At 40.5% G+C, this 18,581-nt stretch overlaps 1 protein-coding gene across 1 annotated transcript in view; it reads right to left on the bottom strand.

Annotated features, from left to right (window-relative positions):
* ttn.2 (titin, tandem duplicate 2) overlaps positions 1-18,581 on the bottom strand; it is a 171,503-nt gene that overhangs the window by 135,427 nt on the left and 17,495 nt on the right. Inside the window, 17 exon segments of the mRNA XM_036544926.1 lie at positions 7,736-7,786; positions 10,190-10,579; positions 11,000-11,188; positions 11,296-11,421; positions 11,594-11,878; positions 12,385-12,616; positions 12,723-12,891; positions 13,296-13,437; positions 13,523-13,783; positions 13,867-14,127; positions 14,225-14,485; positions 14,583-14,846; positions 15,482-15,742; positions 17,014-17,274; positions 17,395-17,658; positions 17,756-18,028; positions 18,232-18,498. Coding sequence (XP_036400819.1) covers positions 7,736-7,786; positions 10,190-10,579; positions 11,000-11,188; positions 11,296-11,421; positions 11,594-11,878; positions 12,385-12,616; positions 12,723-12,891; positions 13,296-13,437; positions 13,523-13,783; positions 13,867-14,127; positions 14,225-14,485; positions 14,583-14,846; positions 15,482-15,742; positions 17,014-17,274; positions 17,395-17,658; positions 17,756-18,028; positions 18,232-18,498 — 3,957 coding nt within the window.

Below are 18,581 nucleotides of genomic sequence, written 5' to 3'. Positions count from 1 at the left end.
CAAACTCCAACTCTATTTCTGAGGCTTGCTCACCTTCCACTGATGGATTTCCTACAAGTAAGTCAAATTTCTGGGGCTGGACTTTGGCACTACCCAGAGACACAGCTGTCAGTTCTCTCCCTCTTGTCTTCCCTGAAAACATCTGAGGGGTCAAAACAAGAAGTGAGGCTCTACATAATGTTTCTCCTACAACGTTAATTGCTCTGCAGGTGTATATACCACTATCACGAGTAGTGATTTTCAAAATCTTAAGGAAATGGTTGTCGCCATCTGATGAATGGATGTATTTCTTGTTATCATGTGGGATTTTCATATTTCCTTTAAACCATGACACAATTGGTGAAGGAATTCCCATCAAAGAACACTCAAACATTACATTGGTGTTTTCAGGCATCTCCATATCACAAATTGGGTTTATGAAGCGTGGTGGCATTTCTGTAACTTCAAAGGCTATTTTTAAATCATCACTTTCTTGTGTGATGAAGTCGACAGTGTTCTCCTCATACATACTAGGGAGGACATCGAGGGAGATAATCATACTTTTATTATCAGCTGTGTACTCTGGAATAGTTACAATTTTAACTTGTTTCTCAAATTCCTTGACTTCATTTTCATCCAGCTCCACTTCTAATAAGATTTCCTGAGGGGAAGGTGATCTTGATGAGTCATCTTCCTCAACATCAAATTCTATAACATGTTGATGGGTTACTGCCGGAGGAGCTGGCATGAATCTGGCCTCCTGAGATATTACCACCACAAGGGCAACACTTTTTGCCTCTCCAACATAATTAACTGCTTCACAGATGTACTCTCCTTGATCTGCTTTACTCATGTTCTGAATTTCCAAAGTAATATTGTCCCCATCTCTCTCTATTTTAATCCTATTGTCTGCAACTAGTTGAGTTTTATTTCTAAACCATTTTACATCTGGAGACGGCAGTCCAAAAACCTCTGCACTAAATATTAATGTCTCAGTTTCAAAAACTCTTCTCTTTGTGAGTGGCTTTAGGAATGCAGGAGGGATTCCCTGGACCTTTTCTTGAAGACCTCCCAAAACCAGGGAACTATGACCCTCTGTGGGAAAGCTCCCTTCATCCAAACTAAAAGCAAGGGGAGTTGTCTCAATGCCCTCATCCTCTGGGGACCTCAAAAACTTAGCAGGAGATAAGAATGTGTCACTGGACTCTGTCAAGGGGCTTTTATGTTCAACAGGGGAAAAGGGATACTCAGGAGGGGTCATGAAGCCTCCTGGAGTCTCAGATGGAGTGTGGAAAGATTCTGGCGACTTAGGAAACTGAGAAATTTCTGTTGAGGAGGCTGGTGTGTAGAATCGTTCAGCTTCGGCTATTTCATCACTAAACGTGCTACCCATTTCGATAGACATTTCAGACTCTGGTGACAACGGCCTTCCCCACTCAGCAGATGGATTGTAATAGTCATAAACAGCACTGAATGTCACCTCTTCCACTTCCAGTGAGCTAACACCAGCACCACGAGAGATGGTCTCTTTCGCTGCTGCAATTTCTGATTTAGAACTTGGCGTCTGTTGTGGGGCTTCTGATACAAGATACTCTGTTAGAGAGATTGCTTTATCCTCATTTCCTTTGGGCATGTCACTAATTTTGGCTGATGCCTCATTGTTTACAGTTAAATCTGTGGTTTTCTCATCAAGGGTACCCTCTTGGTATCCCTGTCTTTCTACAATAACAGTTTCTGTGGCAGTAATCTCTGCTGCTCCAGTGGTTGCAAATGTGTGGCTTTTTGAGAGGCTTTGTGTAGCAATGTCCTCCCTCCCTTCTTTCATTTTTTGATCACCACTGAAGGACACAAGGTACTGACCTACATGACCTGGTTCCTTTTCTGATCCTTGTGTTCCTGGAGCAGCAGACAATGCCAAGCTTGGCTTTGATATTACACCATCAGATGCTGCTGAGAGAACACTAGAAATGTTCACATCTGAAGATGATGATTTTTCTTCAGTTATTTCAGGGTCAGTAAATTGTGTTGGTGCTTCAAGGGGACCACTAACATGCTTTAAAAATTCATCATCATCAAATATTCCAATATCTTCCTCTCTTGAAGAAAGACCTTCACCTTTTCTAATAGGGATATCATCACTCTCTAGTAAATGTTGCGGCATGACTGGTAATATGGCCTCAGGTCTCACTATCTTGGGTGACTGCTGTACTTCTGTCACATTTGACAGTGAAACAAAATGATGTTCGTCAGTTGATGTCACCCCACTAACATCCGCTTCCTTCATTTTTATTAGGCTGTCTGACATGGTGAGTTCGTCAGTAACTCCCTCATCTGCTGAAACTAACTGAAACGGAGGTGGGATGTCATCTATGTTCTCTGTCAATTCCTCTTCGTCTGTTTTAGGACTAATTGCAACAGCTGGAATATACTCCTCCGGAAAATATGTCTCAGAGAACTCTCTTTTCGCAGCTGGTGGAGCTGACTGAGCCGATCCAGGAAGCTCAAATGCCTGCTTGATTTTTGAGACTCTAATTCCAGCCCCTGATGATTGTAATCCACACCCTGTTAGGGGAAGAGCCTCCCTTGGAGCAGCTTGTGTGCGTGTGATTGGGGCCTCTAGTGATCTATCACTCCTTTTTAGTAAAACTTCAGTATCATCAATTGGGCCAAATGACCTCTCCATTTTTGTGGACTGAGTAACATCATCTGACCTGTCATAGATTTTTCTTTGTGCCTTCACTTCTGTTGTGTGGACTGGAGAGAAGACAGAGCTTGGCATGGAAGCATCAAAGGACAGATTAGATATGCTTTCAACTTGGCCTAGCTTGTTGCTGGCAATGCACTTGTATGTTCCTGAATCCGCATATGAGAAATCATCAATGTACAGTCTGTAGATTTTGTCACAATCTTCCATTCTGTACTTAGTGCTGGAAGTGTTCAAGCGTGCATCATCATGAAACCACATCACAACTGGTGCTGGCTCCCCTGTAATAATACACTCAAGCATGGCTGTCTGACCCTCTGCACAACTAATGTCCTCTAATTCTCTGACCACCTGAGGGGCTTCAGCCTCAGCTGCAGTATCAAAAGAAAATGTGAATTTGTGCTTGGTTGCTTGTGTAGCACTATCCTCAGCTGAGGTGTCTAAGGCTTTTCTAACAGGTTCAAAAGATTCTCTGAGATCTTCATTCAGTTCTGGGACTGGTGTTGCGGCAGTAATCCTGATCTCTACAGGGGATGAATAAAGATCAGTGTCTGAAGCACGTGGCCTTTGTAAAACTGCTTGAGGAACTTGTAAAGTAGATTTCTCATCTGTTTTTTGATCCATGTACAATTCAAGCTCTTCATCAATCATTTTTTCAAGATATTCTTCACTCATCTCTGGTGCTGATGTTATTTTCACTTCCCGAGGGAGTATGGGATATTTACTGGCCTCATCATCCCCAATTATTTTGAGTGTGGCAGAGCTTATTCTTTTCCCATACTCATTAGCAATAACGCATGCAAAGGTACCTTGATGGTCACCGGTAGTACAGTTGATTGCTAGTTTTGACTGAGTTGCTGTGGTATGTATATCATAATCTGAATTTCTTGTAATCGGTCGATTATCTTTGAACCAATTTACATTAGGCTGAGGGTCTCCTCTGAAGTAACATTCAAACTCAGTCGGATCACCTTTTTTTATCTCCAAGCTAATCAGATCCTTCAAAAAGAATGGAGGATAATTTTCCACTTCTTCAAGCTGAGATATTAGAGCAGGATGCACCTCTTCTTCCGCATATGAAACACCTTCTATCTCTTGCCTTCCTTTCAGCTTTTTATAGCCTCTTGCTACATCCTTCACATTCATAACACCTACATCAGGTGTTTGATAATCAGAGGGGGCACTCTCATGTAGAAACCTTTCTTTTGCTGGTGAAGATCTGGGGGACATTTTATACAAGCGTTCCTTCTGTTGTGCTGCAAATTCGTCACCACTACCCCTAAATACCAAAACTGGATCCTTGCTTTTCTTGGTCAAGTATTGTGCCTGTTCTGCTACAGCCCAATCTGACTCTAATTCAAAAGGTTCTTCCTGGTCAGTTAGAACATCTTGCTGCCATTTTATTATTCGTTGAGCCAGAGCTACTTCTTCACTCACAAAATATTCACTTTCAGCCTGTGTCTGTTCAATGGTGTCTCTGTCAATCTTCCATTGAGAACTTTCAGGACTATAATCACAAGAGGCACCCTCAGTTAGGAACTTTTCTTTTGCTTTTTTCTCTGGATAAGAAACATATTGCTTTTCTCCCTGCATTAGATGCTTTCTTTTGATATCTCTGTGTTTTTCAGGACCACTCCCAACACCAACAAGAGCCTGGTTAGTTTTCTCATTCCAGTCTGTCTCCAACTCAACAGCTTGTTCTTGCTCGGTCTGTATATTGTACTTTGCTTTTAACAGTGAAGGCCTGTGAGACTTCTTTGATGAAACAACCTCACTATGTGCTGCAGAGTCTTTACAAGCAGCTGCACTCAATGGTGACTCTGTTGTTTTTCTTTCTAGATACGATGAATACTTTGCACCAACCCAGTCAGACTCTAATTCAACAGCTTCTTCCTGTTCTGTGAGAATGTCTTGTTGCCATTTAATGATTCGTTGAGTAAGAGCCTCTTCTTCAGTCATGAAGTCTTCTTTAACAGCCTCCCTCTCACAAAGGTTCTCCCGGGATAAATGCAGTTCGTAAGTGTCATGTGGCACACCCTCGCCACGTAATATTTCCTTTGCGGTCTTTGTTGTCTTTGATCTAGAGGATTTTTTGATAGACGGTTCATGAATTAGACCCAATTCCTCTTTTGAAGTCACCTCTGCACTAACAGGCCCCTCAGATTTCCGGTACCCTGAATATTTTTCCTCAGGCCAATCTGGCTGCAAATCAACAGCTGCTTCTTTAAGCTGTACATCTTGTTGCCACTTTTCAGTCTGCTGGGCCATAAACTGATCTTCACTCTCCAAAAGGCCACCTTCTAGGTGCTTCTCATAATCTTTTTCCATGGGAATGGTTTTTTGCTCAATCTGTTGTTCAGGACTTCTGACTTTCTCATCCAGTGTGCCACCCTCACTAAGAAACTTTTCTTTCATTGACTTAATTGCCTGAAATCTGGGAGATTCCTTGAATGGAGTTTCCCCATATGATCTTACTGTTTCTTCAGTAGTACCATCCGGACCCATGCTTGACAACTCTTGTGTTTTCTGCCACTCCAAGGTGAAAGATCTTTCAGCTTTAGCCTGCTCTTCTTCAAGCCCTTGAATTTGACTTTGAGAGAATGCTTGATCATCACGCATCAAGAGCTCATGTTCCACCCTCCTCTCCAGTGTACTTCCCAGAGACATTTTTTCTTGCTCTTTCTCCTGGTCAGAACTTTCCACTCTGCTATCCGTTCCTTTGACACCCTCAGTTACAAGCTCTCCTTTCATCATTTGTATGGCCCAAGATCTGGACTGTGGTTCGAATGAGTGTCTCACACGAGGCTGTGATGACTCAACACTTTGTGGGCCAAGCCCTGTAATTCTCTCCATTCTACTCTGAAATTCTGCTGAATTTCTACTACTGCTGCGCTCCAAAATATCACCTGGTCTCACAATTTGCTGTACTTCAGGCAAGGAGGCTGGCTTTACTCTCAGGCGTTCAACATAATCTGCATAGCTGGGCTCACTTGTAACTGATTCCAGGTCAAATTCTGATGAGGACATGGTAGAAATGGAGAGTCTCTTTCTCCTTTTGACAGCTTTCTGGAGAATGCTCAGTTTTGCTTTCACCTCCCCATGGAGACTTTCAGTGTCACTGAATCTGTCACTCCATCTGTCGCTATGTCTGTCACTGAATCTGTCACGACCGGTGTATCTGTCACAATATATGTCACTGAATCGATCGTTAAATCTTTCATGTTTTTCGTACATAGGAGGAGGAGAACGTGCTCGTTCAGAGGCTGTTTCAAGTGCTTGGTTATCAGGCATTTTTGATGGAGATGAAGTTCGGAAGTATAAGGTACGCATAAGTTCATGTTTGGATCTGGGTCGCCCTTTTTGTCCTTTGGACATCTTATCGAATGGAGACCCTACACACCTTAAGTCTACCCTAAACTTTCTCTCCTTTCTCTGCTCAACCATTGAGTCTATACTTTCATGGGTCTTTGCTGACCTTCTCACAAAGCTCAAATAGTTCACATTTTGTTCTTCCCTCAATGATACCAGAAGTGACGCAGTAGACTCTGCTGATCCCTCTGTGTTTATAGCCATTACTCTGTAACTACCTGAATCTTTGTCTTTAATACTGTCAATGATTAGACTTGAAGTGTGCATGTGCATGGTACTTTCAGTATGTATTTTACGATGGTGCTCTTTTTGAATAGGCCTATTGTTATGAAACCATAAGACAGTGGGAGGCGGGCAAGCTACTAGTTTACATCTGAATGCAGCAGGCTCCCCTTCCAACACAGACTGAAATTTTAACTTTTTAGTGAAAGAGGGCTTAATATTTTCAGTCCATGAGGTTATAGATGATGTTCGACTGGAACAACGATTAGCAGAAACAAGACCATGATCTAAGCATTCTTCAGTGTCTGAAAAAGCACCTCGCAGTTGTCTTCTGTTATCCAGGTATTCAGCGCCTTCATTAAAAAACAATTCTGTAAAAGAAAAGGAAAAAGTATTCAATAAAATGCCCACTTGGGAAAAGGGAATGAAAATGAAAAAATATTTAAAATGGAATATTAATGAAAATATTAAACTCATGCAACAAGTCACAAAGCCATAAAAAACAGTTTCACTCACCATATTTGTTCGAATAAACGCAAGACTTGATTCTTTATTAAAGATTCTGACACGAAAATTGCTTGATGTTTTGTTCCTTCTTCAAACTGTGGACACTTCTTCAAAGAATAAATTTCTTTAAAAGCATGTTTCCAAAATAAACTGAAGTGTATAGAAAATGAGTCCTTCCTGTTGGTTTTTGTGTATGTAAGCTAAAATATTCCTTACCTGACTTGCAGAAAGATGAATAAACGCCCTTTCTAATCCTTTGACTGGAGGTAAATTGTTCAGACATTTCAAAGAAACATTGCTTCGAAATGATTCCAATAAATACAAATAGAAAAGCAGCTCTAGAATTGTACGAGAAGGCGTTTATTCGAACTAATATAGTTTACAGATATAACCATGTTATTTAAAAGGCAAACAACATTAATCACATACCGCTATCTGCAAGCCAGTCTAAGAAATATTTGCAGGAGGAAGGGATTCCAGATGCAAGAAACTTAAGAAGCAATTAAAAGATGTGGCTATTCCCATATCTTTTAAAGAACAATTTCCTTTGGTCTGGAAACTTTAAAAGATACACATCCTGCACCTTTTATTAACAAAAATTAAACAAAATGAAAACATTAAAAACAATCAAAAGATATCCTTCATGCTTTAAGAAGAGGATAGACAGATGCAACCCCCCCCACTCCCCCCCCACTTTTTCAAAACTGCTGAAAAGCAAGCAACTCCTATTAGTCAAAAGTGCTTCCTATATAAAAGACACATTAAGATTCAAGAATATAAGTATCAAAAGACCATTTCATTATGAAAGTGTTCCAGTCAACAGATTTCAGTTGCTTTCATGCAGTATGTACCCTTTGTAGTGAGCTAAATAATGAATTGTGATAATTACATATATGATAGTATTTGATCACAAATACTTTAAATCATGTAAAAGGTAGTGTAATTAAATCTTACCTTTCACTTCCTCCTCAATCTTTGCCTCAATCTCTTCCCGCACTTTCATCACTGCAAAGTAATCCAAGAGAGAAATTGTAAAAATACAGAAAAAAACCCACACTCTCACCCATTCATATAAGCAGGTAGTTGAGGCGAATCTGTCAAGTGCTTATTTAACCCAAAATAATTTCAACATCAGACAACAGTAACATGTTTGTTCTTTTTGCTTCATGGTTTAATTTGCTTTTCATATCTTTCTTAGATCTTGCCTCCCTTGCTTGAAGCAACCTTCAGCATAGCAACCTTCCATTTCTGATGAGACGATGTTTAAAAGGATGATGCAAAGGGAGCTTTAAATACATGGGAAGAAATGAGTTGCTACATAATATTTGGTAGGGCATGCAGCTGCCAACCTGTCACACTAAGATGAGTACTGCATGAGGCATCTCCAGCTGAATTGACTATTTTGCATGTGTAGGAACCCTCTTGCTCAGGACCAATGTCCTTTATGTTTAAACAGCACAGGGACCCATCGTATTTCAAAGAGAATGATGCAGACTCTTCAACAATCAAGCGATTGTGCAGCCAAATAACACAAGGCGAGGGGATGCCCTTTATGACGCAAAAGAGAGACACGCTGTCTCCTTGTTTGGCAAATGTTTCTGGGGGTAGTTTCTCAAGAAACTCTGGGATAGTGGCACCGCCCATTTCCGGTTCTTCACAGGGAACAATATCGGGATAATAATCTTGGCTTTGCTGCCTCTGTGTTCCTCTTGGTATCTGTACAGAAGGCAATGGTGGACTGGCTTTCCCCGAGCACTCCCACTGGTCTTGGTAAGAGGTCAGTTTTTTACTGAGCTCTTTATTTTCATCTTTTTTATAGCTTTTACTGCCTGAATCAGAGGGAATTGGGGTTTCTGCTTGGGACTTTGCTTCTTCGGCTAAGCAAGAGTAAAGGTAAGAGTACATGATTAAGAATTTAATGCATCAGTAACAATATTTTAGTTTTAAAAATGGACATTAGTAGGATGGGAAGATGGTGTTATGTTATGAGAAGGTCTGTCAAGGTTAACTCTTTATATTAAGTAGGTTATATATTATTACGGTATATTAATATATATGGGTAAAATTTATCTTCATGATGAACATGAAAGGTTGATGGCATGAAAAGATGAGATGGACTGAGCTGAGATGGTCCAGTTTGGAAAGATAACCACCTTCCACTGCAAGTTGTGCAGAGGTTCTGTTCTCGCTGTGTTCATTTTTTACTGTACAGCAATAATATCCCTGGTCCTCGAGCTGGACATTGAGGATGGTGAGGGAGAATACTCCTCCGTTCTGAGTGCATTTTATCCTCTCTGTATCTGTGACCTTCCTTCCATTGTGGTCCCACACAACCTCAGTAAAGGGCTGCCCATCAAAGGAGCAGATGAACTGGGCCACCTGCCCAGTTGTGACTCTGAGATTGTTCATTTTCAAGAGCAATGCAGGGCTCCTGGAAAGGCTCATTTCAGATTTCTCCACAGTTGTCACGTCTTGTTGAACGCCTGCTCTTTGTATAGATGACGTGGAAATCTTCATAGTGGACTTCTTAGACATAGTCTCCAAATGTACACTCTGGGGTGGCTCCACCACTGACAGGAATTCTTTTGAATATGTTTCCACGTTTTGAGTAAAGAGTGAAGAATCAACACAAGGCTTATTCCCAGTCTGAAAGGTGACCCTTTCTGTTCTGGACTCTCCAGCGGTTGTCACACTTTGCCTATCTACAGTTTTCACTGTTTTATCTGAGCAATAAAAAACAAAGGATTAAACAGTGATAAGCAGACGAACCACTGAACTTACAATAAGGGACTGATACCAAAATTCATCGTGTTCGTTGCTAAGTGCAACAAAAGTCTAGCAGGTAAGGATTCATGTTCCATGAAAAGAAGGATAAATGAAAAACAAAAGGTGGTTTCCATTTCACTCGGATAAACACGTATCCTCTCGATAAGTGACGATGAAATGAAAAGGCAAGGTATTCCTGAACAGTCATATCAAGCCTAAACCACACTTGTTTTTCCGAAAGATAAATTCATTTTTCATTTTCTTGCATTTTTCTGCTAATTTCACAAACTGCCTAAAAGTAAAAAGCAATTCTTGTCAATATGTATTACTTAAAAAACTTAAATGCATCTAAGATGAACTGAATAGATGCCTAATTTCAAAAAAAGATCACAATAATTTCATAGGTATTTGCAAAGACTTAGCTTCAAATAAAATGTGAAATTAGCCAGAGATATTGCAAAAGTGCAACAAGAAATGCAAAATGAACTGGTTTTGAATTTAGGTAGAACAGCTTAATCTGATTCCAAGGCAACGCACAAGATAGAAGAAGCTGGTGCACCAAGAAAGTAAATAAATAAAAATGGTTGTTTATCAATTAAACACTAACAAGGCATTTTGCACCAAACAAGATGGCTGATTTACCTTCTTTGGTTACTGCAAGAGTAGCCGTGCATACCGCCTCTCCAGCACTATTGGTTGCTTTGCAAGTGTACTCTCCAGCATGCTCAGAGAAAGCATCGACTATAATTAGCGTTGCAGTGTTTGTCATTTCATCGAAATGAAAGACAATGTTTTTTGTTGCCTTTATTAGCTGCTGGTTGTGAAACCAGCGGATCTCTGGCTTTGGCATGCCGGACACACGAGCATGGAATCTGGCCACTTCCCCGTGCTGCACCACGCAGCTTTCGATAGGTTGAAAAAAAGTGGGCCTTTGACCAATAGGTTTCTTCTTCACGCTCGATATGCTTGTGGATAGACTGGTTGAGACATGCCAATCTGATTTGGATGTACTGTCTTCAATTTGTCTATGGCCTGTAAGAAGCATGCCACGTTCAATGACACAACCTTTGCCATCACCAAGAACACGCACACACATATATACTTGAAACGTTACAATCAACACATGTAAATACATTCATTTATCCCTAACTAAGACCATGGGGGTACCACACATAGGCCATAACAAAGAGACATAGACAAACTAATCTACCTGCTTTGCATTTCACTAAAGGTTCAAACACACAATGCTTTGTATGAAGCTAAGGCCAGGCAGTAGTTGCTGCAGTATGCACTGGACTGCTAACAAAGGCGGAGCTAAAAGAACTCATGCTATAAGGCAATCAACGGCAGAACACAGGCTGGAATTTAGCAAAGCACTTTCACCTTTTTGTAAATCCAAAAGTGGTAAATAATATTCCCTGTTCTCAATTAAATATTAAATTAAGTACTCACCATCAAGAGTCAAAACTGCTGAGCATGAGACCATTCCAGCTGAGTTTCTAGCAACACAAGTATACTCCCCAGCATCCTCAGGGTAAGCTCTGGCAATTTCCAGTAGGCATTTATCATCAAAATGAGACATCTTGAAAAAGTCAGACTGCTTGATCTCCTTGTCTTTGCAGTACCAGGTGATTTTCAGGTCTGAATGACAGAGGACAAAGGGTTAATTTAACAGTTTTGATGACGATTATGGCAATAATCAATGATAAGATTAAGTAACAAAGGAGGAGTATAAAATGGTGTAGTACCTTCTCCAGACACACGACACTGGAATCTAGCAGACTCTCCCTCCTTAGTGGAAGTGTTGTAAATAGGAGAGATGATCACAGGAGGTGAGAGTGGAGCTCCAGTATCAGGGGAAATAACCTCTGGAACTTAAAAAAGAAAATGACATTTAATATTGGATGTCTATAATATGTGGAAATACAAACTAAATTAAATTCCTGGATATATGTGCTAATAAAACTCCCCAGTTTCATTACCTCTTGAATAATAACATACTGATTTGTTATTAATATTATTATTATTATCCTTGTCCAGTCTTACCTTCCACATTAAGAGAAGCAGTGCTGGTAACCATGCCATAGTCATTCTTGGCCTCACAGTTGTAGACGGCTGCATCCTCTGGGAAGACCTCAATGAGCAGCAGTGTGTGCTCATTCCCTTCATGGAGGAACTTGCACTTGAATCCAGGGGACAGAGCCTGGGAGTCCTTGTACCAGAACACCTGTGGCTGAGGGATGCCCGTCACCACCACAGAGAAACGGGCAGGCTTGCCAACCTCCACAGACAGGGGCTGCATATGCCGAACCATCTGAGGAGGCTCAGGAACTGAATCAAACAGGAGGAGTATAGGATAAGTTAGCTTTGCAGTTCAATTTCTGTACCACTTCCCTCTATTCTATTGTCTTATTAAACTTTTAAATCCATGTATGATGAGCTGTATTCATATATGTGCCTATATGGGAATTATAAATAATACAATATAAATTAATTAATTTATGATATAATTCCTGGAGCATAATTTGGCTATATTCTTTTCAGTCATTTTTAGAACTCCAGTTACCTTTTGGCACCTTTTCCCTCCTTTCATGAGCCCATAATAGTATTACTGCACTCCATACTGGGAGCTGAAAGCTAGGTTAATTATCTACAATATGTTGCATTTTTATAAAACATAAATGACCTCAATCCCCCCTGATTCAGGGAAAAGAAATGTCAGAGAAGATGACAGTAAAAGTTTGTCACCCAAGAATGTGTATTAATATTAATTATGCAATGCATTCAAACAGATAATATAATACACAATACATTAAATACAACAAAATGCTACTTACTGTTGACGTGCAGAGTAACTACACTCCTGTTCCTGCCAGCAATAAAGGTGTACTCTCCAGCATCACTGCGGTAGGTTTCTGTGATGGTCAAGCGGTGAAGCTTCCTAATGGCCGCATAGCTGAAACGCTCCTCAACCCCAAATTTGATCTCAACTCCATTCCTTAGCCAGCGTGCTTCAATGTCATCTTCATTTACTTCAAACTCAAATGTAGCTCTCTGCTTCTCAACAACCTAAGAAAGACAGAGTATATATTGTCAGAGCTAATGCAATTTACACATTTTACCTGATGACAAAATATGTATAATGCATATTGGGCTACGTAAAAAGCATATTTACAGTTATTTCCTTCTCGGCGGGTTCCGTAATCCGGACATCACGGCCCTCCACAGTGAGATGAGCTTTGGACACACTTGAACCAGCGACCACAGAATACTCTCCAGCATCAGACAGGCGCACAGTTTGGATCATCAGACGGTGCATGAATTTCTCAGTGGTTACTTTGTGTCTGGAGGAACAGAATAATAATTTGTACACAAAGCTATACATACAGCCTATGGCAGGGACTTAGGCTAGGCATGTTTTAAAACATCAAAATGATCTCATTCATTCTTGGGTCAGTTGCTAGCAAGGCTGAGAATTATGTCACAGAATTATGAAGAACTACGTAATTATGGAGAATTACGTATGGAAGACACTCTCCTCATATAAAAAAGTGATATCGGTATTGTGGAACAACAGGTTTACTCAGTAAGGCACCATGAGGTAAAAACTGCAAACATAACATTCTGCTCAGGGATAACTGTGACAGACGTAGAAATACACTTGACACATTTACTGAAATGCAAAGCTTGCAGAAAGTTTGCACGTTATATTCAGCATCTATGTGATTAATCACAAAAGACAACATACCGGTCAGACGGTGCCAGTTCTTGGCCGTCTTTCATCCACATCACTTGAATGTTAGGCTCAGAGATCTCACACTCAAAAATGGCCTTCTTCTTCTCAGTTACTTTTATGTCTTTAATGTGCTTTCTGAATTCGATAACACGAGCTGAAATACAAAGTAAAAGAGATTAAATAAACTCAAGAACACAAATCAATTAAACTGGACGCAAGAGATTGACAAGTATATTTACCATCAATGTAAAGGTTAGCTGATGTTTTTGCAGATCCAGCCACAAATGAGTACTCCCCACCATCCCCGAAGTGTACGTTTCGGATAGTCAGCGTGTGAGTGAGCTGTCTGGTTCGGGTCTGGCATCTTTCTGTGGACCGGATCTCCACACCATTTTTCAGCCATTTATAGGTGATTCCCTCATAATTTACATTCACCTCAAAGGTGATCGTGTCCTTCTCCTGAGCATTGAGGTCTTTGAGCATGGATGTGATCAAAATGGCTGAAAAAAGAAAGGAGCCATGATTAAGTGATACAGTTTAATTTGCTTTTATAAAATGATGAAAGGACTAGAAACTAACTCACGGCTGACAGTCAGAGTGGCAGAAACTCTGTCATTTCCACATATGAAAGTGTACTCGGCAGAGTCCTCTCTGCTGGTGTTCACTATCTTGAGCTGGTGGAGTTTTCCTTGCACCACGATCCTGAACTTTTCGCTCATCTCAATCTCGACTCCATTCTTCAGCCAAGTGGATGGGACATTGAAGTGAGACACTTCACACTCAAAGGTGGCCACCTGGGTCTCTGGCACCTCAATGCTCTTCATGGTTTTTGTGACACGCAAAGCTGGAAGGATGACAAAAAAATAACATTTAGTGCTTAAACATAACTCATCCAAAATTATTTAATAGCAGTAAGGTATGAAATCACTGTAAGATCTTACCTTCAACATACAATGAAGCACTGCACTGCATATGTCCAACTACAGCGGTGTATTCTCCAGCATTATGAGTACCCACATTCTGGATGATTAGCTTGTGAGCCTTCCTTTCTGACAGTATCTTGCAGTTTTCACTAGGCTTCAGCTCAACATTATTGAACATCCATTTCACTGGGATGTTGTCATGGGACAGGCTCAGCTCAAAAGAAGCAGTGGAATCCAACAGAGATGTCACATCCTTGGGTTTCTTCACAATCTTTATATCTAGAAGAGATGATGAGGGGGTCAAATGTGCTTCTATATTCAGTGGAATACACAGTTACCCCTTTAGTTTTAATTTAAAAACAATAATACTACTTACTCTCAACATTGAGTCTGGCATTTGCAGACAGTTTTCCGAGTTTGAATCCATAGACAGACTCGTCTTGCGTGTTACAATTCTTGATCCTAAGGATGTGGACCATGCCGTCTGCTATTATTTCATGCTTCTCACTGGGTTGGATCTCCACGCCATTCTTGATCCACTGGAAGCCTTTCACATTCTTGTGGGTGAGCTCCAGACTGAACTCTGCTGTCTGGGTCTCGGTGACTGTCAGGTTCTTCAGTGTCTTCCGGACCTTCACAGCTATGAAAAGGGATGTTGTAATTTAGATAAGTGGACCCTGAGGCAAATGAAGTAACATCTGCAATTCTATACGAAGCAAATCATTTGCTGATCACATCCCAAAGAAAGTAATTGTGCCCAAGAAACTTAAAGGAGTGGCCACTTTGGTGACAAATTTATCTATACGGCCACATGCTTAACACTACTTAATGCGTGTTTTCTAAAATGTTCTGGATACGTGTGTTTAACAAATGGATAAATGTAAATGTAAATATTTCTCATCATAATCTCCCATATCAGGGAGACTGAGAGCTTTGCTAATGCATTAAATGTGAATGAAGCTGATTGCTGTGAGTTGGAAAGGTTTACAATGATCGGTTAGCACCTCGGCCAGAACCAGAACTGAAATCAACTATGTTAAACAGAGACAAAAATGTAAGGCCTTATGGGTAATTGCATTCGGTTGAGTTTTGCACAATGGAAATTTACTGGAAGCAGGCTCAAAGGAGCAGAAAGAGCTCAGAGCACTTGTCAACTTGGTATATGGACGTATTTGCTACAGAACTTTCTATCATGCACACACATGGGAAGAGGACACAAATGTTCCCCATTTGGGACAGGATGGAAGTCTCAAATAGAAATGATCAGCTTGGTACCTTCAACTCTCAGGTTGGCTGTTGTCTTGGAGTTAGCCACCTGGTAGGTGTATTCACCAATGTCCTGAGGTCTAGTAATGGCAATGACCAGACGCCTGACGGCTCCCTCTTTTACACTCCTGACATTGTCGCTGAAGTCCACAGAGTGTCCATCCTTCAGCCACTTGCCCTCAATGCTGGGGTTGGCCACCTCACACTCCAGTTCAGCGGTTTGGGACTCTGCCACAGTCACGTCCTGTAGAGGTCTGTTAATGGCACCACCTGGAAGGAAGGAAAGTACACACATGTTTAATTCAAACAACAGTCATGGTATGTGCAAAAACTACTCTTCTAGAAGAAGACACTCTACAAATGCCATACTTGTTTGTGCTCTAATTAGGGCATTATTAGGCCACTGTTTCAAAAATGAAAATAAAAGACCAAAAGTGTTTCTTGGTAAACAAACAAAAAAACTCTTTCAAAAAAGACTTCATATAAAAGGTTTTAAAACATGGACATTGCTCACAGCTGATACATACTCCTCCATATTAAGATGTATAGAAATACAAAACATTACAATTTGTTTCCAGACAAATTCCAAACTTGTACAGGGTAATCATAATTTACCATTATTAAATACAAGGTGATGGGTGTAGCTGAAACAGGATGGCCCTGTAATTTATGGTACATGTATTATGTGATTCATTCTGTTCTTGGGCTTGTCACACTTCCTGACAGTATATATGTCTAGGTAGCTGTCCTTGGAACAAATAACAATACGACCAAGCAGGACACTTTGACACCATTCATTTTGGCGTCTTGCCAAATGTTTATCCATTAACCCATCCTGACCTTATCTTGTAAAGATGTATGTTAAATTGAACAGTTTATTGAAATGAACATCTTATTTATAAGATACTGTATACAAAAAGTAAATACAAAAAAAGTAAAAAGAAATATTCAGTACTGTGACATATGGCTTGACTTTGGAAATGAGAGGGAAAGACACAGCATGATGCAAATTGCAGCCTTCAGACCAGCATCTGACAGTGCAAACAGTGCACATGTAAAACTGATGAAACAAGTCCATCTCCTTCAGCGCCACCTCATATATTCACTAACTGGCTATAAAAACCCTTGCATTCCCCACTTCTCTTATCTGCACAGCATACATTGTAAGAAACTGATTCTGATTTGATCCTTCTGGATAAATGATTATGATTTACCTCTTTTGTTTAAGCAAAGTAGCCTAAGAAGTGTGGTACCACAAATCATGTTTTCATTAACACTTACTTCTGCAACAGACAGGACATTAAAAAGGACCAGAAACGCAAGCTAACACTGAATCACAATTGGCTGAATTCAATTATGACTATTTTGTCAATTATCCTAAATATCAACCAAGCAATAACAATTAAAACCTTGCAGCAAATTATTGCCAATAATGAGACAAATAAGCGACAAAAATAAAATGAATATACCACAGTACACATTTATGAAAACAACCAAGTTGATTGCCGTTTCATACTATTGTACAAAGAACAGCATCATACCTGACACAGTAAGTTTAGCACTGGATGTCTGTTCACCAGCTGCAAATGTGTACTGTCCCTCCTCATCCTTCATGGTGTTGAGAACAGTCAGGGTGTAGCGCTTGCCCTTGGCTTCTATCTTGTATTTGGGACCTGCTTTGAGATGCTGATTCTTGAAGGTCCAAACAGCATCAATACCAGGGTGGGACAACTCAACCGCAAAGGTGACATTCTGGGTTTCAGTGCAAACCCGGTCCTCCATATGCTTCACAATGCTAATTTCTAAATAAATGAAATACAAAAATAGGGTGGTTAAAATGATCAAATCCAACACTCACGCTACCGACAGTAATATAAAAAAATATATTTTAAGGATATTTTACTATTTAAATAATTGCGTACTTTCAATGGTCACTCTGCAGGTAGAATCAGCTTTGCCGACAACCAGCTTGTACTGTCCCTGGTCTGAGGCAAAGGTCCTGCTGAAGACCAGACGCTGCTTGGATCCTTTGGCAACTGTCTGGACCCGCTCACTTGGTACCAGCAGATTGTCATTATGATACCATTTCACTGAGGTAACATCAGCAGCAGTGATTTTAGCCTCAAGCACAGCTTTGGTGCCCTCAACTGCGCTCACATCCGATAGAGGGATCAAGATACCAATAGCTGTGAGAAATGAAACAGCAACATTAAAATCAGACGAAATTACTATTGATTAATGTACAGTTGACCATAAATTAAAGTAATAAAACTGAGAGCTTACTCTGAACAGTTAGCTTTCCAGAGGTGGATATGTCCTGAGCAGGAACAACAAAGGAATATGTTCCAGCGTCATCCCTGTTGACATTTTCAACAAGCAGCTTGTGGACAAGCTTGTCGATAACAATGTGAATGCGGTCAGTGGCCGAGACGGCTTGTCCATTTTTCATCCAGGTGCCCTCAACATTCTCCTGAGAGAACCTCACCTCCAGCTGGGCAATATCACCTTCACAGACGGTCAGGTCAGAAAGACCTTGCATCAGTGTCACTGGGCGCACTGAGGGAAAAAAATATGCAAGTCAGTTAAGTTTAAAAACTATTCTGCTGTCCAGGTAAGTTCAATGACAATGTAATGAAATCATGACAACCATCCAAGATGACAACGATCAGTATAGTTTATAAGAAATTTTTCTGCGGCCGCTGAACTAAATTCATTGCATATTGATTTTATTTGTAGAAATACAGCACAGAAACACTCACATTTCATCACTAAAGAGGCAGTTGTCTTCAGTTCACCAACAACAAACGTGTATTTTCCCTGGTCCTCCTTCTTGACATCTTTAACAGACAGAGTGTGCCGTCCTCGGCGGGAGGAGATGACGTATTTGCTGCTGGGAGTGATTTCCTTGTTCTCAAAGTACCAGGTACCCTCAACATCCTCACGGGACACGACACATTCAAACTCTCCAGAGTAGGTCTCGGGCACTTCCATATTCTCAAGCTTCTTGACAATTTCCAGTGGGGCACCTGTGCAATAATAAAAGATCCATTTTGAACAGCCCCTACAATATCCTACAGCATTCTTCTGAGAAATGGCAAAATCTAAAGAG

This window comes from Megalops cyprinoides, chromosome 14 (genome assembly GCF_013368585.1).
Source record: "Megalops cyprinoides isolate fMegCyp1 chromosome 14, fMegCyp1.pri, whole genome shotgun sequence".
Classification (NCBI taxonomy): Eukaryota; Metazoa; Chordata; class Actinopteri; order Elopiformes; family Megalopidae; genus Megalops; species Megalops cyprinoides.
The sequence above is the reverse complement of the archived record's forward strand: the minus strand, read 5'-3'. Positions and strand labels throughout refer to the sequence as shown.